Genomic DNA, 27443 nt, shown 5'->3' on the forward strand with positions numbered 1-27443 from the left:
CCCTTTACCAATCCAGCCACGGGCCCATCCATCTGGCCCATCAAGACTCACTCTCATTTCATCAGTCCATAAAACCTTAGAAAAACCAGTCTTGAGATATTTCTTGGCCCAGTCTTGACGTTTCAGCTTGTGTGTCTTGTTCAGTGGTGGTCGTCTTTCAGCCTTTCTTACCTTGGCCATGTCTCTGAGGATTGCACACCTTGTGCTTTTGGGCACTCCAGTGATGTTGCAGCTCTGAAATATGGCCAAACTGGTGGCAAGTGGCATCTTGGCAGCTGCACGCTTGACTTTTCTCAGTTCATGGGCAGTTATTTTGCGCCTTGGTTTTTCCACACGCTTCTTGCGACCCTGTTGACTATTTTGAATACATACAGTGTAAGAAATAACAATGCAAGGCTGTTTTACCGGTATTTATGGGACTGGTTTAATATTCACATTTTCTGTTTACAGTAGTTCAATGAAGAGCACTGACTATAAGAAATTACTGTCTACAGGAAGCATGCTGCTTAAAGCAAAACTGGGAGGTGTGCAGAAATTTGCTAGAGTATCTGAGCCAAGCCTTAAGGAATTTTGATTGCCGGTAAGAAACCAACATGGTATAAAAAAGGTGTTCAATGTGCTTTAAGTTCTTTTTGTTATTTAGTCTCTTCAAACTGCATTTTATGATTAATTGAAAATGATCTACGTTTTGGAATCATCTTAGCTACGAATGTATATTTAGTGGAAAAACTGTATAATGTGAGTGTAACTCCTAATCTACCACTTATCAAGCATGTTACTGGCGCTTAATAATTTAGTTTTTATTTGTTTGAGTCACTTTTGAAAAAGCTAAGCAGAAGTTATTTGGAGACGACAGTGACTGCCGTTGGTTGAAAAGAGAGGTAAAAAAAACTTCAGTGGTGTTGCACACCATTTTATATTATTTTTTAAAGTCATTATTCAATACGTTGTTATTGTTAACCCTTTAAAGCGTCAGAGCTGCACGCTCCGTTTTGTGTAACTATTTTTAAATCCCTGTAGAACCTGAACCGTGTAAGCTAGTGCAATAATTTTTTTTGCATATGAAACCAGAGGAGTTGTACTTACATCTTATGCCATCAGCTTGTCCTCGGTCACGGTTTCCTTCCACATATAGCTTTGCAAAAACTGCATAAAAAGCGCTTGCAGGAACAAAAACATAATATTCCAGAAACACGCTTTGCCGATCCGATCAGCTGTTCGTAACACTTCCCACAGTGAAACAGACGTCAGCACGAATTATAGCATGTCCGCCATTTCCTGCCCAAAACCTGAAGTGACGTCATTTTCGTGGAAAATGTAGTTTTTTACTTATAGGCCTTAAAAGCTTATACTGGTGTTTTTATAAGTCACGTTTGACTTTTCTGAATAGTTTCTGCTTAGAACTCGAATTGCACTGCTGGAAATAGTTTATTTTGATGCACCTGCTGTTTTCTTTGCGAATTTGCATCATAGGATTGTTTTTTCGTTTTTCCTGCAGTATATAAAAATTGCTGTATCTCCAAAATAAAACTATGAAGACACTCAAAATAAATTTCCTGTTGTTGTAAACTATTTTTTGCAACTTTTTTGTATTTAAAGTTTTGAGGGATAAACCTCTTAAATTTCTCCAAGTAGAAATGTATGTAAAAAACAAAACAAAAACGATTTTCAATTTTTTTGTAGTTTATTGCACTTTTTTGCAATTAATGTAGTTACTATGGACTTAATGCATACATATTATTAAAATATGGGCTATAACAGTTGTATAGCAACTTGAAATGCTCCTACAAATGGCACTACAACATGTAAAAAAATAACATAAGCTCTGGCGGACTTGGTTCTATAGTAGGTCGTAAGGGTTAAATAAATATCGTCAAATAATCGAGATCTCAATTTCAATGAAAATAATCATGATTATCATTTTTGCCATAATCGAGCAGCCCTAATGTCATGTAATCTTTTTGTTTACTCAAACTTGTGTGCTTGTTTCCAGCATTTGCAAAGTTTGGTGTGCCAGCTGTAACAAAAGGAGTGAAAGTTTTTGATAGTTCAGGGACTGAGTTGGATGATGATATATTTGAGGATATAGTAACAGATCCCTCAACTGGGGTATTAACCATCAAATATGAAAAAGGTTTGTTTGAGTGATGTGTGTTTCACTGGATGTCATTTTTTTAATATCATTATTACATTGTTTATTAAAAAGAGTTTATAAAATGTGTCTATAGAGGGACCATGTAAACTCATTTGTTTTGCTCCTGTTTTTGAGGTCTGGAAACAGCTGCTGCAGAAGTGTCTCCTGAGCAGTCCCAGTTATCATTGCCACATTCATCAGATTCACAGGATATGGTCATCCTTTCAGACAGCCCTTTGAGGAAACATCAGAAGCTGGATGCAGAAGTTAAGCAAGTAAGAGTTAGCAGATTTCCACATTCTTCTAACAGTGTCATTTTTGTTTGTAGTTTAAGTGCTCTGAACTGCAGTGGTTATATCAACATGTAGAATGTTTTTTTTTATTGTGTTTTCCAGTTGGTGGAATCGATTCTCACCAGCAAACCTGGTGGAGAACGTATAATAAATGAATACAATCAGACCAAGTCCCTGGTGGATGAAACCAGAAGAAAAACATACTGGTCAACATACTTGACAGAAAAAAATGGGTAATCTATTTCTGGCCCTGTGATTTTACTATCATTTTCAAATTATTTTAAATCTCTATGAATTCCAGGGAAGCTGACTAGTTCTTTTCCTTTTGATCTTGCAGTACATCACCACCACGACAGGTAAAAGAAATGTATGCCAGAGGAATTGTAACCTTTTTCTCTTACCTCAGTGGCCTGTACTCCAAAAATGGCTATGTAAGTAGCCCATAGTAATAACTGATACAACCAAAATCACGTTTAAACATTTTAAATCCTGCTAAAATGTATGTTCTTATCAACTCTTCATTGTTACATAACTTATTTTGTTTATTCATTTATCAGTGTCTGTACATGTCACTCTCCAAGGAACATTATTATGATGGCGAGGGTAGCACCGGGTACTTGGCCTGGAGGATTAAAGCCATACAGAGATGCACTGCTAAAGGGAGGCGATTATCATCTGGAGGTAACATTTATAATTCAGTGGAAATACATAATACAGTTCCACATTGTGGTTCTTTATTAATAATGGTTATTAAATGTTGTTATTAGTTTTGATAAAGATGTATTTCATATTGTCTAGCACCAGGAGATGGATCATCGAGTGAAGACCAGTGTGGTGGACCAACTGTCAGACGAGAGTTGCAGTTTGTTACAGAGAAGTTACTGAGTGAGGATGAGTGCAAGCATACAATCTCTCTGATGAAACATTCAGCTGATGAAGACACAGTCAAGAAGAAGATGAAGTTGACATTTGTTTATCGACACAACATGGTCCTTGGCCTCCTGGGCCCTATTTCAGGAAGCCGGTTTAGAAAACTCAGAGTGAAAAACGATACTCAGGGTTGAGTAACCCCGAACTGTCCAACTCGGAATATTCGGTTTCAGAAAGGCTGATAACAATTAGTTCAATCAACGCGGAGTTGCTTTAACCCCAAGTTAAGCGCACGCACGAGGATACATAAAGCCCTGATTAGTGGAGCACAGATTAAGCGAATTACCATGGAGAAGGAGGGAAAGAAGGCGCGGTCAATGTATTTTACAGCGCTTGAGGCCGAAATTCTGATGGCAGCATATGCTGATAACATGCAAATTTTGCAGAAAAAAAGTAACACAGCCTCAGCTGCAAAAGAAAGGGAGCATGCATGGCAAAACATAGCCGACAGAGTCAATGCGTGAGTGTTAATTTAAACATTGATCTAGGGATTTCCACCCATTTAACACGTTATTTTATTATATTTTATTTTGTATTTTATACCTTTTATTTTGTGATGTGATTTGAGCGCAGGTGCAACCCAACAGGCCCCCAACGTTCCTGGCAGCAAGTAAAAATGAAATATAAAAATATAGTCCAAACAGGTAAGGTGTAATTGTATTATGAGCCATAGTGCTTGGTCTGTTTGTCCTATGTAAATCAATTGCAGTTAGAGGCTACATTAATTTCCCCTCTGTAAGCACTTATTGAAATTATCTGAGCACATTATAAGTACATATTTGCTTACTCTGTATGCTCAAATGTGACCCATTATGGCCACTAGAAAAAAAGCGGAGGCCCGAAAAACAGGTGGGGGTCCTCCACCACCACCACTCACAGAGCCTGGCCACTTGGCTTCCACATTTGTGATAATGTTGGCAGCATCACATATGATCTTCACAGTGCAGAGAACACAAATTAGCATCCATTACTATAATGAAATAATTTGTTAGTTTGAAATGCTACAGGGAACTATGTACCTGTACATTAATGCTGTGGAAAGACTTCCTGTTCACATAGTCTCCTTCATTTACTGAAGGAGCAATGATTGGAATGTGAGTGCCATCTATACAGCCAATCACGCCTGGGAACCGTGAAAATAAATGTAAAATTTAAGTAGTAGTTCAAGTATCACCACATCATGTATTAAGTTTTGTTCATCCTGCTACCTGCAATTTTGTGGCATCCCTCTTTGATAAATCTTGTGGGTCTATGACCGGGGAACACCACAGACGAGTACAGGAGACGTTTCAGTGCAACTGTAACATTCCTGACTGCCCGACAGACGGTAGCCTTGGGAACGTGCTCAGCATCACCAATATTATACAGAAAGCTCCCGTTTGCAAAAAACCGAAGTGCAATACAAATAATATGTACAGAACTGAGAGAATGTCCGCGATGTGTCACATGCGCAATATATGGCCTGAGGATGTTATCCAAATAAATTATTGATTGTGCTGAGAAACGGTAACGTTCGCACAGGAAATCATCAGGTAATGATAAAATGTCCATACGCGCTCTGATCACTCTCTCCCGGCGGAGAGCTCTGCGGAGTATTTGGGCTTCAAGATCTACTGGCTCTTCAAGGAAGGGACACGCCATGTCTGACACTTCCTACTGTCAGGTTTCCGACAAAGAGGCGGGGACAGTCAGGGTTAGTTGTAGTGAACCTGCTAGGGGGCAGGTTAGCTTCACGGAGTGTGTCGTCATAGTGACTCACTCAGGCTTCAGCTGAACTCGCTTTGTGAAACCGAAAACCCAGAGTTTTCCTTAACTCAGGGTATACTTACTCAGAGTTTGCACTAAACCGGCTTTCTGAAACAGGGCCCTGCTGTCAAGCAACATACTGTCTGTTTTTCCACGTTTCAAAGATATCAAAGGCTTGGTGAATATTTGTCATTACTTTGACAATGTAAACACACTTTAATATTTTGTAGATAGCAGATATAATTCTCTATCCCTGTTACAGATCGAACAGGATTTTGTACTGATGTTTGGTGAGGATGTATCAGGCAGGTTGCTGGAGAGGTGGCCAACAACATTCAAAAGAAAGATTATCCAACAAGGCAGAAAGCTTCCTTCTACCAGTGACCTGGAAGAACTCTTGCTGGCAGCTGACTCACCTGAGGATGTCACTGAAGTTAATTGGTGAGCTGTTGTTTCTTTGATTAGCACATTCATAGCATATATAATGTTTGTCACAGAACAGTTATCCTTTTTGTCTTTTGGGTCTACTCAAACATTTTATCAATGCATTGAAATATGTTGTTGATGATGACTCAACTTTATTAAAAACAAATAATTTTTGCAGGCTGGGACAGTGACCTCTCAGCAATTCTATTGCTATTACATCTGATTCCACCATCTGGTCAGGGTCGGAAGAGACCAGGAAAGGTGTCAGCTTCTCAAGCAGAAAGGCGTCTTGTGGTCTTCAAGAAGGTTTGTGTTTCTTTTCTATTTTTATGTTATGAATTACCAGTTTAAGAAACACTTGATTCTTATTGCCTGTCTGTATTTGTCTTTTCAGACTGGAACAAATATCCAAGAGCACCTTGATTCCATCACTACCAGCACTCAACCCTACCTCCTGGCTGTTGGGGTGAAAAAGAATGACATCCACCGGTTCTTCATTATTCTTGACAAGAATGCCATGCCATGCAAGTCTACCTCTTCACTTGGTACTGTTGATGAACTGTTTAAAGCACATTTTGTGTTTGGCACATCTTACAAACACTATGCTTCACAACATGTACATGTTCATCCAGACCACAGGTTTTAGAAAATATTTAAATACCAAACACCTTAACTAGTTTGACCAGCAGGCTGACACTGATGTTAATCTACAGCCTGATGTGGCAGTTAAAGAAGTTAGCACTACAGGGGAGGTGATGTCAACTAATGTAGAAGAAACACCCACAACATCTGAAAAGGTCAAATAAGAGCACTTTGGATAGGTGTGCCTCTGCTGTTGCACAGCTCAGGGCAGCTGGATTAAGCCAATCTACTGTGAGTAGTTTTGTCTCCTCAATGGAGGAAGTGTTTTTTGAGATTCATACTCAGGCTAAAGATGCAGCCTTACAGAGTGTACCTTTACAGTACACCACAAGTAAAAATAAATATAATAGTAATAAAATAAAGCATTGGGAGTCCTTTAGTCTGGAAAGATTAGCTTTAGGACCAGGAAAGATGGTGACACTTGGAGAGCTGGAAGAAGGTCCAGAATTTGCTTGGAGCTGTGTTGTCTACCAGTTTGTTTTCAGCTAAGTGGATAATAACACACAGTACAGAGTACCGCCCTGACTTTATCATCTGTACAGATGTAGTGTCTGAGATTCTGCTTTTTTGTAAGATCAAAAGTATTGTTGTGAAAGATGACATTGTGTTGCTCTGCGGAAAACTGATGGAAACCCTGTGTTTTGATGACCATCATCATGCATTTAGGGTCAGACTGCATCCCAATATGGTGCTGAAGGTGTTGAACATAAATGAGCTGTGTTGCTTCTTCAAATCAAATATGGCATTTCAGATTCCTCCCTGTATATTGCCGTTTTATGCCGAACTAAATTCATTGTTTTAAAGTGTTTTATACACTACATGAGATGTTTTTATATTTTGAGCCTGACATAAAAATAAAGCTGTTAAATGTATTATCTAGTTGTGGTTTTTGCTCACTTGTTTTATATGTAAAAGCATTATTAAAAACCAGGTTTTCATGCTGCAAAACAGTGAATTGAGTGTAAAGGTAACACTACAGGAAGAGTTTTAGTAACATTACTTGGTGTAAAATTAATTACAAATTTTACTCTATGAGAGCTAATTTTTCACTAGAGATTAGTGTATGAATAACACAGTATAGAGTAACATCAACTCCCATCAGAGTTCTTTGAACCCCCAGTGTTAATTTCAAATAACACAATTCAGTGTTAAAAATCAGCGGGATTTTACTCAAATAGAGTTAATTTATCACTAGGATAGAGTAAATAACATGACACTACTAGTAGTGTTAAGTTGATTTAACACTATGCGGTGTTACTCAGTGTTAAATTTTTACTCTATTTAGAGTTAAATTTACTCTAAAATTTTAACACTATAGAAAGAGTTGATTTAACACCAATTCTGAATGGCACCAAATAGACTCGGAAACAGTGTTAAATGTAACTCTTTAAGTGTTAGTTTGACACTGCAAATTTTACTGTGTACATTTAAGCTATATAGTTCCCTCTGTGATAATTCTGCTATGAATGCCTCTTATTAACTTTTATGCTTTTACAACCCACTATGAGCAAACACTCAGCAACAGTGGGAAGGAAAAACTCCCTTCTTGAAGGAAAAAACCTCTGGTAGAACCAGGAAATCTGTCTAAACTAGTTGGGGGTTAGAGCAACAGATGCAAGTCTTCAGATCATTTGCAGTGTGACTGTCTTTGTGCACACTTTAACCTGATTCAGTTTTCTTATTTGTCAAAATGCACCATGGGTAAAAACAAAACAACAAAACAAAACAAAATAGTAATGAAGGAGAATCCTCAGCAAAGATGAATTAAACAAGTTTTATTTTGATCAAATTTTACTTTAAGTAAAACACATCTTTATTTGATGACATTGAAGTCATCAAATAAAGACAGTTTTGATGGAGCTCCTGACCCAGCCCAAGCTCTCTATGAAGACGAGGAAAAACTCCCCAGGGGGCCAGATCGATGGGAAGAAACCTCGGGAAAGCCCATTCAAAGAGAGATCCCCTTTCCTGGGATGGCTGGGGGGGTTACAGGAACTCCAAAAAAGCTAAATTTTTATTTATTTTCTTTTTAAGATTGACCCACTCTATCTATTCCTGTCCAACAGAAAAAAGAAAGGAAGTTACTACAATGTATCACACTTACATGATAAGGTGTGAATTGTGTGTTTGTGTGTGTTATCTTAGCCAGGGGTGAAGCTGGAGCTCCTCCAGTGTTGGGCGCTTCTCCGGGGCTAAAGCTAAACATGCGTCCAAGAAATTCCGGCATTCTTGAAAGAAAGAAAAGATCAAAAAGATGAAGATGATAGTTCTAGTGAATCTGGAAGTGTGAAGTTTTCTTACCTGTGGACAGACGCTTTTTGATGCTCAGTTGCTTTGTGAGGAACCTCGCGGTACTAAAGTATCGTGCATGAAGCGCTTCATACAACACCACTCCCATTTGCCACACCGTGGTGGGTCCACACCTGTAGCAGCTCCTAATGTACCACTCGGGAGGGATGTGAAGAGGAGTGCCTAACAAACAGACACAATTACAATTTCTTCTAAAACAAAAGACACAAATTGTTACATCTGTGAAAAGCAAGAGCAGAATATGTTACCATAGAAGATGCGATACAGAGATCGCTGTTTAACAAAGCAGCTCAGTCCAAAGTCAATGATGCGAACTCGAGGCACATCTGAGCCGGTCTCAATCAGAATGTTTTGTCCCTTGATGTCCCGATGAAAGATGTGTTTCTCCTCAAGTTCCTTTACAGCATCAACTAGTTGCTTCAGAATGACCTGGAAAAGATGAAAAACACAATAATGAGTTAATGCTTTTCTGCCTTGATTGAATGCTGTACAGTCTAAGGCTCTTCCAGTCAACTTACCTTGGCCGTGTCCTCTGTTAAAGTTCTTCCATTTTCTGCTTTGTATTTTTGCAGGTCCACAGCGGGGACAGGTCTCTCCAGCACCAGGATCAGCTCTTTGCCAAGGTCGAACCACTCCAGCAAGGACACAGGTGCTGATATTCCCACTGACCCTTCTGCTTCACCTGCAAGTTTAAGCATAATGGCCACTTCCACCGAGAGCATCTTCCCATTTTCATCCTGAAATATTACAACAAAGTGGATGATGAGGAACGCCGCATTCAATCCAGTAATGTGAAACTAATTCAAGTGTTGGACGCTTACCGCCACTTTGCAGTAGACTTTATTTTTGGGAATGTGTTTGATGGCAACCTAGAAGACACAGAGCATTGGTGAGCATTTCCTCAGTATGACATAATGAAAGGTGGAAACACAGCAGACGTCTCAGTTTACGATATTATCCATTATCTGTGTCACTGCCTGTGTTACTACCATCATCTGAACACTTACTGGAAAACGATCTTCTATCCGGTAGCCAGCAAACACTGCTCCACAGCCTCCTTCTCCGAGCTGGTGCTCCTCCACATATCTGGCTTGGAATTCACCTGAACAGACAAAACAGCAAATCTGGTTTTATTACAGCTGTGACACAAATTACTCTCCTCTGTAGCCTAAATGTTCCTTCTGCCCTTCCCCTGAATATAAAACCCAAGCTGCTTGCTACTTACGTTTTTGGTCTGCCACTGATTTTTTGCCCTGGTCCACATTCCTTTTTTTTTTCTTGAGTGGCTCTCTGTTGTCTCCCGCGGCCTTTCTTTTGCCATTTTTTGCGCACTCCTGTTTGTTGTTCAAGTCTGGAGATGTGGAAAACACCAAAAGCACATCAGCTCACTGGATGATAGACACAAACACTAAACACCAATATCTTAAACCTAGCAACCACACTTAATCTACCCCCTTATTCAACTAATTAGCCTACCTTTACCAGAGTCCAACGAGAAGGATGCTTGCTCCTCGTCACCGCTCATATGGTCGAGAAGTTTAGCCTTCTTTGCTTTCTTTGTTGTGCCCTCTTCATCTTGCACAACCTTGCGCTTCACACCTTTGACCACATCTGAGCTGGTGGAAGGACCAGCCTGCTCAGCGACCCTCCTCCTTTTTATTGGGGTCTTCTTTTCAGGACTGGCCTTTCTTTTAGCAGTCCTGCTCTTACAATCTATAAACGACAACAACACAGTGGTGAAAAAGAGTCCCCGACATCAGGACTGGAAGCAGTTTGATGGCAAAGAATTTGAAATTGCTTTTGCTTAAATTATCACAAGTTTATTCTTGGGATAAAAAAAACTGACCAGTGCGAATTGATACTAGGTTCACTAAGTCTTAGATCTTGATGACACTTGTTGGTCTGTTTTTACTGTTGAGTCCAAGAATAAACTTATTACATTATTTTACCAAAAGACCGGTAACCTTTCTTTGATTAGACATCTTGTATTAAAGCTATTTTCAATCAAACATATGATTCAAATACTCTAAAAATGATTCACACGGTGTCAACATTTCTAGGATTTGGATTTTACCAGGATTTTATTTTATTATTTTACTTACCTTGATCTCCTGAATCTTTCTTATCAGCTGGAGTGGTCATTTTTCTTGTTTCCTTTTTCATTGTAATTTTGGAGAACTTTTAAAATCGAAAATGTAAACCGTAATGAGTTAAGATTGAGTTAATATTCCTTCAAATGTGCACCTTTCAAATGCTTGACTTTTCTAACTGAATTCTGTAAGTGAGCTTTATAAGTAAACTCTGGAAACTACGGCAACACAACATAGAATCTTGCCTTTCAGTGACTTCACTGACTGCCAGCAGTTCAAAGTAGTTTACAGAAAAACACTCTGGCAAACAAAGCCATAATATTTCATATAATTCAATCATTTCATATCAGTTAAACGGTTTCTTTCATTATCGTTCATCGTTTGTATAAAGACCTCATGTATGGATGACAGTATGAAGATTTGTGGTTGACCACACACTAATACAGGGAGTGCAGAATTATTAGGCAAGTTGTATTTTTGAGGAATAATTTTATTATTGAACAACAACCATGTTCTCAATGAACCCAAAAAACTCATTAATATCAAAGCTGAATGTTTTTGGAAGTAGTTTTTAGTTTGTTTTTAGTTTGAGCTATTTTAGGGGAATATCTGTGTGTGCAGGTGACTATTACTGTGCATAATTATTAGGCAACGTAACAAAAAACAAATAAATACCCATTTCAATTATTTATTTTTACCAGTGAAACCAATATAACATCTCCACATTCACAAATATACATTTCTGACATTCAAAAACAAAACAAAAACAAATCAGCGACCAATATAGCCACCTTTCTTTGCAAGGACACTCAAAAGCCTGCCATCCATGGATTCTGTCAGTGTTTTGATCTGTTCACCATCAACATTGCGTGCAGCAGCAACCACAGCCTCCCAGACACTGTTCAGAGAGGTGTACTGTTTTCCCTCCTTGTAAATCTCACATTTGATGATGGACCACAGGTTCTCAATGGGGTTCAGATCAGGTGAACAAGGAGGCCATGTCATTAGTTTTTCTTCTTTTATACCCTTTCTTGCCAGCCACGCTGTGGAGTACTTGGACGCGTGTGATGGAGCATTGTCCTGCATGAAAATCATGTTTTTCTTGAAGGATGCAGACTTCTTCCTGCACCACTGCTTGAAGAAGGTGTCTTCCAGAAACTGGCAGTAGGACTGGGAGTTGAGCTTGACTCCATCCTCAACCCGAAAAGGCCCCACAAGCTCATCTTTGATGATACCAGCCCAAACCAGTACTCCACCTCCACCTTGCTGGCGTCTGAGTCGGACTGGAGCTCTCTGCCCTTTACCAATCCAGCCACGGGCCCATCCATCTGGCCCATCAAGACTCACTCTCATTTCATCAGTCCATAAAACCTTAGAAAAACCAGTCTTGAGATATTTCTTGGCCCAGTCTTGACGTTTCAGCTTGTGTGTCTTGTTCAGTGGTGGTCGTCTTTCAGCCTTTCTTACCTTGGCCATGTCTCTGAGGATTGCACACCTTGTGCTTTTGGGCACTCCAGTGATGTTGCAGCTCTGAAATATGGCCAAACTGGTGGCAAGTGGCATCTTGGCAGCTGCACGCTTGACTTTTCTCAGTTCATGGGCAGTTATTTTGCGCCTTGGTTTTTCCACACGCTTCTTGCGACCCTGTTGACTATTTTGAATACATACAGTGTAAGAAATAACAATGCAAGGCTGTTTTACCGGTATTTATGGGACTGGTTTAATATTCACATTTTCTGTTTACAGTAGTTCAATGAAGAGCACTGACTATAAGAAATTACTGTCTACAGGAAGCATGCTGCTTAAAGCAAAACTGGGAGGTGTGCAGAAATTTGCTAGAGTATCTGAGCCAAGCCTTAAGGAATTTTGATTGCCGGTAAGAAACCAACATGGTATAAAAAAGGTGTTCAATGTGCTTTAAGTTCTTTTTGTTATTTAGTCTCTTCAAACTGCATTTTATGATTAATTGAAAATGATCTACGTTTTGGAATCATCTTAGCTACGAATGTATATTTAGTGGAAAAACTGTATAATGTGAGTGTAACTCCTAATCTACCACTTATCAAGCATGTTACTGGCGCTTAATAATTTAGTTTTTATTTGTTTGAGTCACTTTTGAAAAAGCTAAGCAGAAGTTATTTGGAGACGACAGTGACTGCCGTTGGTTGAAAAGAGAGGTAAAAAAAAACTTCAGTGGTGTTGCACACCATTTTATATTATTTTTTAAAGTCATTATTCAATACGTTGTTATTGTTAACCCTTTAAAGCGTCAGAGCTGCACGCTCCGTTTTGTGTAACTATTTTTAAATCCCTGTAGAACCTGAACCGTGTAAGCTAGTGCAATAAATTTTTTTGCATATGAAACCAGAGGAGTTGTACTTACATCTTATGCCATCAGCTTGTCCTCGGTCACGGTTTCCTTCCACATATAGCTTTGCAAAAACTGCATAAAAAGCGCTTGCAGGAACAAAAACATAATATTCCAGAAACACGCTTTGCCGATCCGATCAGCTGTTCGTAACACTTCCCACAGTGAAACAGACGTCAGCACGAATTATAGCATATCCGCCATTTCCTGCCCAAAACCGGAAGTGACGTCATTTTCGTGGAAAATGTAGTTTTTTACTTATAGGCCTTAAAAGCTTATACTGGTGTTTTTATAAGTCACGTTTGACTTTTCTGAATAGTTTCTGCTTAGAACTCGAATTGCACTGCTGGAAATAGTTTATTTTGATGCACCTGCTGTTTTCTTTGCGAATTTGCATCATAGGATTGTTTTTTCGTTTTTCCTGCAGTATATAAAAATTGCTGTATCTCCAAAATAAAACTATGAAGACACTCAAAATAAATTTCCTGTTGTTGTAAACTATTTTTTGCAACTTTTTTGTATTTAAAGTTTTGAGGGATAAACCTCTTAAATTTCTCCAAGTAGAAATGTATGTAAAACAAAAAACAAAAACGATTTTCAATTTTTTTGTAGTTTATTGCACTTTTTTGCAATTAATGTAGTTACTATGGACTTAATGCATACATATTATTAAAATATGGGCTATAACAGTTGTATAGCAACTTGAAATGCTCCTACAAATGGCACTACAACATGTAAAAAAATAACATAAGCTCTTGGTTCTATAGTAGGTCGTAAGGGTTAAATAAATATCGTCAAATAATCGAGAGCTCAATTTCAGTGAAAATAATCATGATTATCATTTTTGCCATAATCGAGCAGCCCTAATGTCATGTAATCTTTTTGTTTACTCAAACTTGTGTGCTTGTTTCCAGCATTTGCAAAGTTTGGTGTGCCAGCTGTAACAAAAGGAGTGAAAGTTTTTGATAGTTCAGGGACTGAGTTGGATGATGATATATTTGAGGATATAGTAACAGATCCCTCAACTGGGGTATTAACCATCAAATATGAAAAAGGTTTGTTTGAGTGATGTGTGTTTCACTGGATGTCATTTTTTTAATATCATTATTACATTGTTTATTAAAAAGAGTTTATAAAATGTGTCTATAGAGGGACCATGTAAACTCATTTGTTTTGCTCCTGTTTTTGAGGTCTGGAAACAGCTGCTGCAGAAGTGTCTCCTGAGCAGTCCCAGTTATCATTGCCACATTCATCAGATTCACAGGATATGGTCATCCTTTCAGACAGCCCTTTGAGGAAACATCAGAAGCTGGATGCAGAAGTTAAGCAAGTAAGAGTTAGCAGATTTCCACATTCTTCTAACAGTGTCATTTTTGTTTGTAGTTTAAGTGCTCTGAACTGCAGTGGTTATATCAACATGTAGAATGTTTTTTTTTATTGTGTTTTCCAGTTGGTGGAATCGATTCTCACCAGCAAACCTGGTGGAGAACGTATAATAAATGAATACAATCAGACCAAGTCCCTGGTGGATGAAACCAGAAGAAAAACATACTGGTCAACATACTTGACAGAAAAAAATGGGTAATCTATTTCTGGCCCTGTGATTTTACTATCATTTTCAAATTATTTTAAATCTCTATGAATTCCAGGGAAGCTGACTAGTTCTTTTCCTTTTGATCTTGCAGTACATCACCACCACGACAGGTAAAAGAAATGTATGCCAGAGGAATTGTAACCTTTTTCTCTTACCTCAGTGGCCTGTACTCCAAAAATGGCTATGTAAGTAGCCCATAGTAATAACTGATACAACCAAAATCACGTTTAAACATTTTAAATCCTGCTAAAATGTATGTTCTTATCAACTCTTCATTGTTACATAACTTATTTTGTTTATTCATTTATCAGTGTCTGTACATGTCACTCTCCAAGGAACATTATTATGATGGCGAGGGTAGCACCGGGTACTTGGCCTGGAGGATTAAAGCCATACAGAGATGCACTGCTAAAGGGAGGCGATTATCATCTGGAGGTAACATTTATAATTCAGTGGAAATACATAATACAGTTCCACATTGTGGTTCTTTATTAATAATGGTTATTAAATGTTGTTATTAGTTTTGATAAAGATGTATTTCATATTGTCTAGCACCAGGAGATGGATCATCGAGTGAAGACCAGTGTGGTGGACCAACTGTCAGACGAGAGTTGCAGTTTGTTACAGAGAAGTTACTGAGTGAGGATGAGTGCAAGCATACAATCTCTCTGATGAAACATTCAGCTGATGAAGACACAGTCAAGAAGAAGATGAAGTTGACATTTGTTTATCGACACAACATGGTCCTTGGCCTCCTGGGCCCTATTTCAGGAAGCCGGTTTAGAAAACTCAGAGTGAAAAACGATACTCAGGGTTGAGTAACCCCGAACTGTCCAACTCGGAATATTCGGTTTCAGAAAGGCTGATAACAATTAGTTCAATCAACGCGGAGTTGCTTTAACCCCAAGTTAAGCGCACGCACGAGGATACATAAAGCCCTGATTAGTGGAGCACAGATTAAGCGAATTACCATGGAGAAGGAGGGAAAGAAGGCGCGGTCAATGTATTTTACAGCGCTTGAGGCCGAAATTCTGATGGCAGCATATGCTGATAACATGCAAATTTTGCAGAAAAAAAGTAACACAGCCTCAGCTGCAAAAGAAAGGGAGCATGCATGGCAAAACATAGCCGACAGAGTCAATGCGTGAGTGTTAATTTAAACATTGATCTAGGGATTTCCACCCATTTAACACGTTATTTTATTATATTTTATTTTGTATTTTATACCTTTTATTTTGTGATGTGATTTGAGCGCAGGTGCAACCCAACAGGCCCCCAACGTTCCTGGCAGCAAGTAAAAATGAAATATAAAAATATAGTCCAAACAGGTAAGGTGTAATTGTATTATGAGCCATAGTGCTTGGTCTGTTTGTCCTATGTAAATCAATTGCAGTTAGAGGCTACATTAATTTCCCCTCTGTAAGCACTTATTGAAATTATCTGAGCACATTATAAGTACATATTTGCTTACTCTGTATGCTCAAATGTGACCCATTATGGCCACTAGAAAAAAAGCGGAGGCCCGAAAAACAGGTGGGGGTCCTCCACCACCACCACTCACAGAGCCTGGCCACTTGGCTTCCACATTTGTGATAATGTTGGCAGCATCACATATGATCTTCACAGTGCAGAGAACACAAATTAGCATCCATTACTATAATGAAATAATTTGTTAGTTTGAAATGCTACAGGGAACTATGTACCTGTACATTAATGCTGTGGAAAGACTTCCTGTTCACATAGTCTCCTTCATTTACTGAAGGAGCAATGATTGGAATGTGAGTGCCATCTATACAGCCAATCACGCCTGGGAACCGTGAAAATAAATGTAAAATTTAAGTAGTAGTTCAAGTATCACCACATCATGTATTAAGTTTTGTTCATCCTGCTACCTGCAATTTTGTGGCATCCCTCTTTGATAAATCTTGTGGGTCTATGACCGGGGAACACCACAGACGAGTACAGGAGACGTTTCAGTGCAACTGTAACATTCCTGACTGCCCGACAGACGGTAGCCTTGGGAACGTGCTCAGCATCACCAATATTATACAGAAAGCTCCCGTTTGCAAAAAACCGAAGTGCAATACAAATAATATGTACAGAACTGAGAGAATGTCCGCGATGTGTCACATGCGCAATATATGGCCTGAGGATGTTATCCAAATAAATTATTGATTGTGCTGAGAAACGGTAACGTTCGCACAGGAAATCATCAGGTAATGATAAAATGTCCATACGCGCTCTGATCACTCTCTCCCGGCGGAGAGCTCTGCGGAGTATTTGGGCTTCAAGATCTACTGGCTCTTCAAGGAAGGGACACGCCATGTCTGACACTTCCTACTGTCAGGTTTCCGACAAAGAGGCGGGGACAGTCAGGGTTAGTTGTAGTGAACCTGCTAGGGGGCAGGTTAGCTTCACGGAGTGTGTCGTCATAGTGACTCACTCAGGCTTCAGCTGAACTCGCTTTGTGAAACCAAAAACCCAGAGTTTTCGTTAACTCAGGGTATACTTACTCAGAGTTTGCACTAAATCGGCTTTCTGAAACAGGGCCCTGCTGTCAAGCAACATACTGTCTGTTTTTCCACGTTTCAAAGATATCAAAGGCTTGGTGAATATTTGTCATTACTTTGACAATGTAAACACACTTTAATATTTTGTAGATAGCAGATATAATTCTCTATCCCTGTTACAGATCGAACAGGATTTTGTACTGATGTTTGGTGAGGATGTATCAGGCAGGTTGCTGGAGAGGTGGCCAACAACATTCAAAAGAAAGATTATCCAACAAGGCAGAAAGCTTCCTTCTACCAGTGACCTGGAAGAACTCTTGCTGGCAGCTGACTCACCTGAGGATGTCACTGAAGTTAATTGGTGAGCTGTTGTTTCTTTGATTAGCACATTCATAGCATATATAATGTTTGTCACAGAACAGTTATCCTTTTTGTCTTTTGGATCTACTCAAACATTTTATCAATGCATTGAAATATGTTGTTGATGATGACTCAACTTTATTAAAAACAAATAATTTTTGCAGGCTGGGACAGTGACCTCTCAGCAATTCTATTGCTATTACATCTGATTCCACCATCTGGTCAGGGTCGGAAGAGACCAGGAAAGGTGTCAGCTTCTCAAGCAGAAAGGCGTCTTGTGGTCTTCAAGAAGGTTTGTGTTTCTTTTCTATTTTTATGTTATGAATTACCAGTTTAAGAAACACTTGATTCTTATTGCCTGTCTGTATTTGTCTTTTCAGACTGGAACAAATATCCAAGAGCACCTTGATTCCATCACTACCAGCACTCAACCCTACCTCCTGGCTGTTGGGGTGAAAAAGAATGACATCCACCGGTTCTTCATTATTCTTGACAAGAATGCCATGCCATGCAAGTCTACCTCTTCACTTGGTACTGTTGATGAACTGTTTAAAGCACATTTTGTGTTTGGCACATCTTACAAACACTATGCTTCACAACATGTACATGTTCATCCAGACCACAGGTTTTAGAAAATATTTAAATACCAAACACCTTAACTATTTTGACCAGCAGGCTGACACTGATGTTAATCTACAGCCTGATGTGGCAGTTAAAGAAGTTAGCACTACAGGGGAGGTGATGTCAACTAATGTAGAAGAAACACCCACAACATCTGAAAAGGTCAAATAAGAGCACTTTGGATAGGTGTGCCTCTGCTGTTGCACAGCTCAGGGCAGCTGGATTAAGCCAATCTACTGTGAGTAGTTTTGTCTCCTCAATGGAGGAAGTGTTTTTTGAGATTCATACTCAGGCTAAAGATGCAGCCTTGCAGAGTGTACCTTTACAGTACACCACAAGTAAAAATAAATATAATAGTAATAAAATAAAGCATTGGGAGTCCTTTAGTCTGGAAAGATTAGCTTTAGGACCAGGAAAGATGGTGACACTTGGAGAGCTGGAAGAAGGTCCAGAATTTGCTTGGAGCTGTGTTGTCTACCAGTTTGTTTTCAGCTAAGTGGATAATAACACACAGTACAGAGTACCGCCCTGACTTTATCATCTGTACAGATGTAGTGTCTGAGATTCTGCTTTTTTGTAAGATCAAAAGTATTGTTGTGAAAGATGACATTGTGTTGCTCTGCGGAAAACTGATGGAAACCCTGTGTTTTGATGACCATCATCATGCATTTAGGGTCAGACTGCATCCCAATATGGTGCTGAAGGTGTTGAACATAAATGAGCTGTGTTGCTTCTTCAAATCAAATATGGCATTTCAGATTCCTCCCTGTATATTGCCGTTTTATGCCGAACTAAATTCATTGTTTTAAAGTGTTTTATACACTACATGAGATGTTTTTATATTTTGAGCCTGACATAAAAATAAAGCTGTTAAATGTATTATCTAGTTGTGGTTTTTGCTCACTTGTTTTATATGTAAAAGCATTATTAAAAACCAGGTTTTCATGCTGCAAAACAGTGAATTGAGTGTAAAGGTAACACTACAGGAAGAGTTTTAGTAACATTACTTGGTGTAAAATTAATTACAAATTTTACTCTATGAGAGCTAATTTTTCACTAGAGATTAGTGTATGAATAACACAGTATAGAGTAACATCAACTCCCATCAGAGTTCTTTGAACCCCCAGTGTTAATTTCAAATAACACAATTCAGTGTTAAAAATCAGCGGGATTTTACTCAAATAGAGTTAATTTATCACTAGGATAGAGTAAATAATATGACACTACTAGTAGTGTTAAGTTGATTTAACACTATGCGGTGTTACTCAGTGTTAAATTTTTACTCTATTTAGAGTTAAATTTACTCTAAAATTTTAACACTATAGAAAGAGTTGATTTAACACCAATTCTGAATGGCACCAAATAGACTCGGAAACAGTGTTAAATGTAACTCTTTAAGTGTTAGTTTGACACTGCAAATTTTACTGTGTACATTTAAGCTATATAGTTCCCTCTGTGATAACTCTGCTATGAATGCCTCTTATTAACTTTTATGCTTTTACAACCCACTATGAGCAAACACTCAGCAACAGTGGGAAGGAAAAACTCCCTTCTTGAAGGAAAAAACCTCTGGTAGAACCAGGAAATCTGTCTAAACTAGTTGGGGGTTAGAGCAACAGATGCAAGTCTTCAGATCATTTGCAGTGTGACTGTCTTTGTGCACACTTTAACCTGATTCAGTTTTCTTATTTGTCAAAATGCACCATGGGTAAAAACAAAACAACAAAACAAAACAAAATAGTAATGAAGGAGAATCCTCAGCAAAGATGAATTAAACAAGTTTTATTTTGATCAAATTTTACTTTAAGTAAAACACATCTTTATTTGATGACATTGAAGTCATCAAATAAAGACAGTTTTGATGGAGCTCCTGACCCAGCCCAAGCTCTCTATGAAGACGAGGAAAAACTCCCCAGGGGGCCAGATCGATGGGAAGAAACCTCGGGAAAGCCCATTCAAAGAGAGATCCCCTTTCCTGGGATGGCTGGGGGGGTTACAGGAACTCCAAAAAAGCTAAATTTTTATTTATTTTCTTTTTAAGATTGACCCACTCTATCTATTCCTGTCCAACAGAAAAAAGAAAGGAAGTTACTACAATGTATCACACTTACATGATAAGGTGTGAATTGTGTGTTTGTGTGTGTTATCTTAGCCAGGGGTGAAGCTGGAGCTCCTCCAGTGTTGGGCGCTTCTCCGGGGCTAAAGCTAAACATGCGTCCAAGAAATTCCGGCATTCTTGAAAGAAAGAAAAGATCAAAAAGATGAAGATGATAGTTCTAGTGAATCTGGAAGTGTGAAGTTTTCTTACCTGTGGACAGACGCTTTTTGATGCTCAGTTGCTTTGTGAGGAACCTCGCGGTACTAAAGTATCGTGCATGAAGCGCTTCATACAACACCACTCCCATTTGCCACACCGTGGTGGGTCCACACCTGTAGCAGCTCCTAATGTACCACTCGGGAGGGATGTGAAGAGGAGTGCCTAACAAACAGACACAATTACAATTTCTTCTAAAACAAAAGACACAAATTGTTACATCTGTGAAAAGCAAGAGCAGAATATGTTACCATAGAAGATGCGATACAGAGATCGCTGTTTAACAAAGCAGCTCAGTCCAAAGTCAATGATGCGAACTCGAGGCACATCTGAGCCGGTCTCAATCAGAATGTTTTGTCCCTTGATGTCCCGATGAAAGATGTGTTTCTCCTCAAGTTCCTTTACAGCATCAACTAGTTGCTTCAGAATGACCTGGAAAAGATGAAAAACACAATAATGAGTTAATGCTTTTCTGCCTTGATTGAATGCTGTACAGTCTAAGGCTCTTCCAGTCAACTTACCTTGGCCGTGTCCTCTGTTAAAGTTCTTCCATTTTCTGCTTTGTATTTTTGCAGGTCCACAGCGGGGACAGGTCTCTCCAGCACCAGGATCAGCTCTTTGCCAAGGTCGAACCACTCCAGCAAGGACACAGGTGCTGATATTCCCACTGACCCTTCTGCTTCACCTGCAAGTTTAAGCATAATGGCCACTTCCACCGAGAGCATCTTCCCATTTTCATCCTGAAATATTACAACAAAGTGGATGATGAGGAACGCCGCATTCAATCCAGTAATGTGAAACTAATTCAAGTGTTGGACGCTTACCGCCACTTTGCAGTAGACTTTATTTTTGGGAATGTGTTTGATGGCAACCTAGAAGACACAGAGCATTGGTGAGCATTTCCTCAGTATGACATAATGAAAGGTGGAAACACAGCAGACGTCTCAGTTTACGATATTATCCATTATCTGTGTCACTGCCTGTGTTACTACCATCATCTGAACACTTACTGGAAAACGATCTTCTATCCGGTAGCCAGCAAACACTGCTCCACAGCCTCCTTCTCCGAGCTGGTGCTCCTCCACATATCTGGCTTGGAATTCACCTGAACAGACAAAACAGCAAATCTGGTTTTATTACAGCTGTGACACAAATTACTCTCCTCTGTAGCCTAAATGTTCCTTCTGCCCTTCCCCTGAATATAAAACCCAAGCTGCTTGCTACTTACGTTTTTGGTCTGCCACTGATTTTTTGCCCTGGTCCACATTCCTTTTTTTTTTCTTGAGTGGCTCTCTGTTGTCTCCCGCGGCCTTTCTTTTGCCATTTTTTGCGCACTCCTGTTTGTTGTTCAAGTCTGGAGATGTGGAAAACACCAAAAGCACATCAGCTCACTGGATGATAGACACAAACACTAAACACCAATATCTTAAACCTAGCAACCACACTTAATCTACCCCCTTATTCAACTAATTAGCCTACCTTTACCAGAGTCCAACGAGAAGGATGCTTGCTCCTCGTCACCGCTCATATGGTCGAGAAGTTTAGCCTTCTTTGCTTTCTTTGTTGTGCCCTCTTCATCTTGCACAACCTTGCGCTTCACACCTTTGACCACATCTGAGCTGGTGGAAGGACCAGCCTGCTCAGCGACCCTCCTCCTTTTTATTGGGGTCTTCTTTTCAGGACTGGCCTTTCTTTTAGCAGTCCTGCTCTTACAATCTATAAACGACAACAACACAGTGGTGAAAAAGAGTCCCCGACATCAGGACTGGAAGCAGTTTGATGGCAAAGAATTTGAAATTGCTTTTGCTTAAATTATCACAAGTTTATTCTTGGGATAAAAAAAACTGACCAGTGCGAATTGATACTAGGTTCACTAAGTCTTAGATCTTGATGACACTTGTTGGTCTGTTTTTACTGTTGAGTCCAAGAATAAACTTATTACATTATTTTACCAAAAGACCGGTAACCTTTCTTTGATTAGACATCTTGTATTAAAGCTATTTTCAATCAAACATATGATTCAAATACTCTAAAAATGATTCACACGGTGTCAACATTTCTAGGATTCGGATTTTACCAGGATTTTATTTTATTATTTTACTTACCTTGATCTCCTGAATCTTTCTTATCAGCTGGAGTGGTCATTTTTCTTGTTTCCTTTTTCATTGTAATTTTGGAGAACTTTTAAAATCGAAAATGTAAACCGTAATGAGTTAAGATTGAGTTAATATTCCTTCAAATGTGCACCTTTCAAATGCTTGACTTTTCTAACTGAATTCTGTAAGTGAGCTTTATAAGTAAACTCTGGAAACTACGGCAACACAACATAGAATCTTGCCTTTCAGTGACTTCACTGACTGCCAGCAGTTCAAAGTAGTTTACAGAAAAACACTCTGGCAAACAAAGCCATAATATTTCATATAATTCAATCATTTCATATCAGTTAAACGGTTTCTTTCATTATCGTTCATCGTTTGTATAAAGACCTCATGTATGGATGACAGTATGAAGATTTGTGGTTGACCACACACTAATACAGGGAGTACAGAATTATTAGGCAAGTTGTATTTTTGAGGAATAATTTTATTATTGAACAACAACCATGTTCTCAATGAACCCAAAAAACTCATTAATATCAAAGCTGAATGTTTTTGGAAGTAGTTTTTAGTTTGTTTTTAGTTTGAGCTATTTTAGGGGGATATCTGTGTGTCCAGGTGACTATTACTGTGCATAATTATTAGGCAACGTAACAAAAAACAAATAAATACCCATTTCAATTATTTATTTTTACCAGTGAAACCAATATAACATCTCCACATTCACAAATATACATTTCTGACATTCAAAAACAAAACAAAAACAAATCAGCGACCAATATAGCCACCTTTCTTTGCAAGGACACTCAAAAGCCTGCCATCCATGGATTCTGTCAGTGTTTTGATCTGTTCACCATCAACATTGCGTGCAGCAGCAACCACAGCCTCCCAGACACTGTTCAGAGAGGTGTATTGTTTTCCCTCCTTGTAAATCTCACATTTGATGATGGACCACAGGTTCTCAATGGGGTTCAGATCAGGTGAACAAGGAGGCCATGTCATTAGTTTTTCTTCTTTTATACCCTTTCTTGCCAGCCACGCTGTGGAGTACTTGGACGCGTGTGATGGAGCATTGTCCTGCATGAAAATCATGTTTTTCTTGAAGGATGCAGACTTCTTCCTGCACCACTGCTTGAAGAAGGTGTCTTCCAGAAACTGGCAGTAGGACTGGGAGTTGAGCTTGACTCCATCCTCAACCCGAAAAGGCCCCACAAGCTCATCTTTGATGATACCAGCCCAAACCAGTACTCCACCTCCACCTTGCTGGCGTCTGAGTCGGACTGGAGCTCTCTGCCCTTTACCAATCCAGCCACGGGCCCATCCATCTGGCCCATCAAGACTCACTCTCATTTCATCAGTCCATAAAACCTTAGAAAAACCAGTCTTGAGATATTTCTTGGCCCAGTCTTGACGTTTCAGCTTGTGTGTCTTGTTCAGTGGTGGTCGTCTTTCAGCCTTTCTTACCTTGGCCATGTCTCTGAGGATTGCACACCTTGTGCTTTTGGGCACTCCAGTGATGTTGCAGCTCTGAAATATGGCCAAACTGGTGGCAAGTGGCATCTTGGCAGCTGCACGCTTGACTTTTCTCAGTTCATGGGCAGTTATTTTGCGCCTTGGTTTTTCCACACGCTTCTTGCGACCCTGTTGACTATTTTGAATACATACAGTGTAAGAAATAACAATGCAAGGCTGTTTTACCGGTATTTATGGGACTGGTTTAATATTCACATTTTCTGTTTACAGTAGTTCAATGAAGAGCACTGACTATAAGAAATTACTGTCTACAGGAAGCATGCTGCTTAAAGCAAAACTGGGAGGTGTGCAGAAATTTGCTAGAGTATCTGAGCCAAGCCTTAAGGAATTTTGATTGCCGGTAAGAAACCAACATGGTATAAAAAAGGTGTTCAATGTGCTTTAAGTTCTTTTTGTTATTTAGTCTCTTCAAACTGCATTTTATGATTAATTGAAAATGATCTACGTTTTGGAATCATCTTAGCTACGAATGTATATTTAGTGGAAAAACTGTATAATGTGAGTGTAACTCCTAATCTACCACTTATCAAGCATGTTACTGGCGCTTAATAATTTAGTTTTTATTTGTTTGAGTCACTTTTGAAAAAGCTAAGCAGAAGTTATTTGGAGACGACAGTGACTGCCGTTGGTTGAAAAGAGAGGTAAAAAAAACTTCAGTGGTGTTGCACACCATTTTATATTATTTTTTAAAGTCATTATTCAATACGTTGTTATTGTTAACCCTTTAAAGCGTCAGAGCTGCACGCTCCGTTTTGTGTAACTATTTTTAAATCCCTGTAGAACCTGAACCGTGTAAGCTAGTGCAATAATTTTTTTTGCATATGAAACCAGAGGAGTTGTACTTACATCTTATGCCATCAGCTTGTCCTCGGTCACGGTTTCCTTCCACATATAGCTTTGCAAAAACTGCATAAAAAGCGCTTGCAGGAACAAAAACATAATATTCCAGAAACACGCTTTGCCGATCCGATCAGCTGTTCGTAACACTTCCCACAGTGAAACAGACGTCAGCACGAATTATAGCATGTCCGCCATTTCCTGCCCAAAACCTGAAGTGACGTCATTTTCGTGGAAAATGTAGTTTTTTACTTATAGGCCTTAAAAGCTTATACTGGTGTTTTTATAAGTCACGTTTGACTTTTCTGAATAGTTTCTGCTTAGAACTCGAATTGCACTGCTGGAAATAGTTTATTTTGATGCACCTGCTGTTTTCTTTGCGAATTTGCATCATAGGATTGTTTTTTCGTTTTTCCTGCAGTATATAAAAATTGCTGTATCTCCAAAATAAAACTATGAAGACACTCAAAATAAATTTCCTGTTGTTGTAAACTATTTTTTGCAACTTTTTTGTATTTAAAGTTTTGAGGGATAAACCTCTTAAATTTCTCCAAGTAGAAATGTATGTAAAAAACAAAACAAAAACGATTTTCAATTTTTTTGTAGTTTATTGCACTTTTTTGCAATTAATGTAGTTACTATGGACTTAATGCATACATATTATTAAAATATGGGCTATAACAGTTGTATAGCAACTTGAAATGCTCCTACAAATGGCACTACAACATGTAAAAAAATAACATAAGCTCTGGCGGACTTGGTTCTATAGTAGGTCGTAAGGGTTAAATAAATATCGTCAAATAATCGAGATCTCAATTTCAGTGAAAATAATCATGATTATCATTTTTGCCATAATCGAGCAGCCCTAATGTCATGTAATCTTTTTGTTTACTCAAACTTGTGTGCTTGTTTCCAGCATTTGCAAAGTTTGGTGTGCCAGCTGTAACAAAAGGAGTGAAAGTTTTTGATAGTTCAGGGACTGAGTTGGATGATGATATATTTGAGGATATAGTAACAGATCCCTCAACTGGGGTATTAACCATCAAATATGAAAAAGGTTTGTTTGAGTGATGTGTGTTTCACTGGATGTCATTTTTTTAATATCATTATTACATTGTTTATTAAAAAGAGTTTATAAAATGTGTCTATAGAGGGACCATGTAAACTCATTTGTTTTGCTCCTGTTTTTGAGGTCTGGAAACAGCTGCTGCAGAAGTGTCTCCTGAGCAGTCCCAGTTATCATTGCCACATTCATCAGATTCACAGGATATGGTCATCCTTTCAGACAGCCCTTTGAGGAAACATCAGAAGCTGGATGCAGAAGTTAAGCAAGTAAGAGTTAGCAGATTTCCACATTCTTCTAACAGTGTCATTTTTGTTTGTAGTTTAAGTGCTCTGAACTGCAGTGGTTATATCAACATGTAGAATGTTTTTTTTTATTGTGTTTTCCAGTTGGTGGAATCGATTCTCACCAGCAAACCTGGTGGAGAACGTATAATAAATGAATACAATCAGACCAAGTCCCTGGTGGATGAAACCAGAAGAAAAACATACTGGTCAACATACTTGACAGAAAAAAATGGGTAATCTATTTCTGGCCCTGTGATTTTACTATCATTTTCAAATTATTTTAAATCTCTATGAATTCCAGGGAAGCTGACTAGTTCTTTTCCTTTTGATCTTGCAGTACATCACCACCACGACAGGTAAAAGAAATGTATGCCAGAGGAATTGTAACCTTTTTCTCTTACCTCAGTGGCCTGTACTCCAAAAATGGCTATGTAAGTAGCCCATAGTAATAACTGATACAACCAAAATCACGTTTAAACATTTTAAATCCTGCTAAAATGTATGTTCTTATCAACTCTTCATTGTTACATAACTTATTTTGTTTATTCATTTATCAGTGTCTGTACATGTCACTCTCCAAGGAACATTATTATGATGGCGAGGGTAGCACCGGGTACTTGGCCTGGAGGATTAAAGCCATACAGAGATGCACTGCTAAAGGGAGGCGATTATCATCTGGAGGTAACATTTATAATTCAGTGGAAATACATAATACAGTTCCACATTGTGGTTCTTTATTAATAATGGTTATTAAATGTTGTTATTAGTTTTGATAAAGATGTATTTCATATTGTCTAGCACCAGGAGATGGATCATCGAGTGAAGACCAGTGTGGTGGACCAACTGTCAGACGAGAGTTGCAGTTTGTTACAGAGAAGTTACTGAGTGAGGATGAGTGCAAGCATACAATCTCTCTGATGAAACATTCAGCTGATGAAGACACAGTCAAGAAGAAGATGAAGTTGACATTTGTTTATCGACACAACATGGTCCTTGGCCTCCTGGGCCCTATTTCAGGAAGCCGGTTTAGAAAACTCAGAGTGAAAAACGATACTCAGGGTTGAGTAACCCTGAACTGTCCAACTCGGAATATTCGGTTTCAGAAAGGCTGATAACAATTAGTTCAATCAACGCGGAGTTGCTTTAACCCCAAGTTAAGCGCACGCACGAGGATACATAAAGCCCTGATTAGTGGAGCACAGATTAAGCGAATTACCATGGAGAAGGAGGGAAAGAAGGCGCGGTCAATGTATTTTACAGCGCTTGAGGCCGAAATTCTGATGGCAGCA

At 38.9% G+C, this 27443-nt stretch overlaps 5 protein-coding genes across 5 annotated transcripts; 3 read left to right on the plus strand and 2 right to left on the minus strand.

The window, feature by feature from the left end:
• Window positions 1-499: 499 nt before the first annotated feature.
• LOC146649746 (uncharacterized) lies at window positions 500-5029 on the plus strand. Its single transcript, XM_085386606.1, has 7 exons — window positions 500-570; window positions 1983-2134; window positions 2270-2409; window positions 2530-2660; window positions 2765-2858; window positions 2985-3108; window positions 3226-5029. Exons 1-7 carry the CDS (start codon window positions 500-502, stop codon window positions 3489-3491), a joined length of 978 nt encoding a protein of 325 aa, XP_085242732.1. The 3' UTR covers window positions 3492-5029.
• A 2605-nt stretch (window positions 5030-7634) lies between these two features.
• LOC146649747 (serine/threonine-protein kinase pim-2-like) lies at window positions 7635-9302 on the minus strand. The gene is made up of 4 exons (XM_085386357.1): window positions 9000-9302; window positions 8730-8910; window positions 8473-8643; window positions 7635-8399 (listed from the first exon to the last, which is right to left on the minus strand). Exons 1-4 carry the CDS (start codon window positions 9201-9203, stop codon window positions 8308-8310), a joined length of 648 nt encoding a protein of 215 aa, XP_085242483.1. The 5' UTR covers window positions 9204-9302; the 3' UTR covers window positions 7635-8307.
• Window positions 9303-12366: 3064 nt separating this feature from the next.
• LOC146649748 (uncharacterized) lies at window positions 12367-16889 on the plus strand. The gene is made up of 7 exons (XM_085386353.1): window positions 12367-12437; window positions 13843-13994; window positions 14130-14269; window positions 14390-14520; window positions 14625-14718; window positions 14845-14968; window positions 15086-16889. The coding sequence occupies exons 1-7, from the start codon at window positions 12367-12369 to the stop codon at window positions 15349-15351; spliced, it is 978 nt and encodes a 325-aa protein (XP_085242479.1). The 3' UTR covers window positions 15352-16889.
• Window positions 16890-19458: 2569 nt separating this feature from the next.
• Window positions 19459-21162, minus strand: LOC146649749 (serine/threonine-protein kinase pim-2-like). The gene is made up of 4 exons (XM_085386356.1): window positions 20860-21162; window positions 20590-20770; window positions 20333-20503; window positions 19459-20259 (listed from the first exon to the last, which is right to left on the minus strand). The coding sequence occupies exons 1-4, from the start codon at window positions 21061-21063 to the stop codon at window positions 20168-20170; spliced, it is 648 nt and encodes a 215-aa protein (XP_085242482.1). The 5' UTR covers window positions 21064-21162; the 3' UTR covers window positions 19459-20167.
• A 3064-nt stretch (window positions 21163-24226) lies between these two features.
• On the plus strand, window positions 24227-27218 carry LOC146649750 (uncharacterized). Its single transcript, XM_085386354.1, has 7 exons — window positions 24227-24297; window positions 25710-25861; window positions 25997-26136; window positions 26257-26387; window positions 26492-26585; window positions 26712-26835; window positions 26953-27218. Exons 1-7 carry the CDS (start codon window positions 24227-24229, stop codon window positions 27216-27218), a joined length of 978 nt encoding a protein of 325 aa, XP_085242480.1.
• Window positions 27219-27443: the final 225 nt, after the last annotated feature.

The sequence above is a fragment of the Rhamphochromis longiceps genome, linkage group LG17 (genome assembly GCF_057381845.1).
Source record: "Rhamphochromis longiceps isolate RC_006_pf linkage group LG17, R_longiceps_female_GT1.1, whole genome shotgun sequence".
NCBI lineage: Eukaryota > Metazoa > Chordata > Actinopteri > Cichliformes > Cichlidae > Rhamphochromis > Rhamphochromis longiceps.

Coding starts and splice junctions, on each gene's coding strand:
- LOC146649746 (XM_085386606.1), top strand. CDS start 500: ATGCTGCTTAAAGCAAAACTGGGAGGTGTGCAGAAATTTGCTAGAGTA. Junction 2,135..2,269: donor AACCATCAAATATGAAAAAG/GTTTGTTTGAGT, acceptor CCTGTTTTTGAG/GTCTGGAAACAGCTGCTGCA. Junction 3,109..3,225: donor GAGGCGATTATCATCTGGAG/GTAACATTTATA, acceptor CATATTGTCTAG/CACCAGGAGATGGATCATCG.
- LOC146649747 (XM_085386357.1), bottom strand. CDS start 9,203: ATGCTCTCGGTGGAAGTGGCCATTATGCTTAAACTTGCAGGTGAAGCA. Junction 8,644..8,729: donor TCTGTATCGCATCTTCTATG/GTAACATATTCT, acceptor TCTGTTTGTTAG/GCACTCCTCTTCACATCCCT. Junction 8,400..8,472: donor CAAAAAGCGTCTGTCCACAG/GTAAGAAAACTT, acceptor CTTTCTTTCAAG/AATGCCGGAATTTCTTGGAC.
- LOC146649748 (XM_085386353.1), top strand. CDS start 12,367: ATGCTGCTTAAAGCAAAACTGGGAGGTGTGCAGAAATTTGCTAGAGTA. Junction 12,438..13,842: donor GAGCCAAGCCTTAAGGAATT/TTGATTGCCGGT, acceptor CAAACTTGTGTG/CTTGTTTCCAGCATTTGCAA. Junction 14,270..14,389: donor TGGATGCAGAAGTTAAGCAA/GTAAGAGTTAGC, acceptor TGTGTTTTCCAG/TTGGTGGAATCGATTCTCAC.
- LOC146649749 (XM_085386356.1), bottom strand. CDS start 21,063: ATGCTCTCGGTGGAAGTGGCCATTATGCTTAAACTTGCAGGTGAAGCA. Junction 20,504..20,589: donor TCTGTATCGCATCTTCTATG/GTAACATATTCT, acceptor TCTGTTTGTTAG/GCACTCCTCTTCACATCCCT. Junction 20,260..20,332: donor CAAAAAGCGTCTGTCCACAG/GTAAGAAAACTT, acceptor CTTTCTTTCAAG/AATGCCGGAATTTCTTGGAC.
- LOC146649750 (XM_085386354.1), top strand. CDS start 24,227: ATGCTGCTTAAAGCAAAACTGGGAGGTGTGCAGAAATTTGCTAGAGTA. Junction 25,862..25,996: donor AACCATCAAATATGAAAAAG/GTTTGTTTGAGT, acceptor CCTGTTTTTGAG/GTCTGGAAACAGCTGCTGCA. Junction 26,137..26,256: donor TGGATGCAGAAGTTAAGCAA/GTAAGAGTTAGC, acceptor TGTGTTTTCCAG/TTGGTGGAATCGATTCTCAC.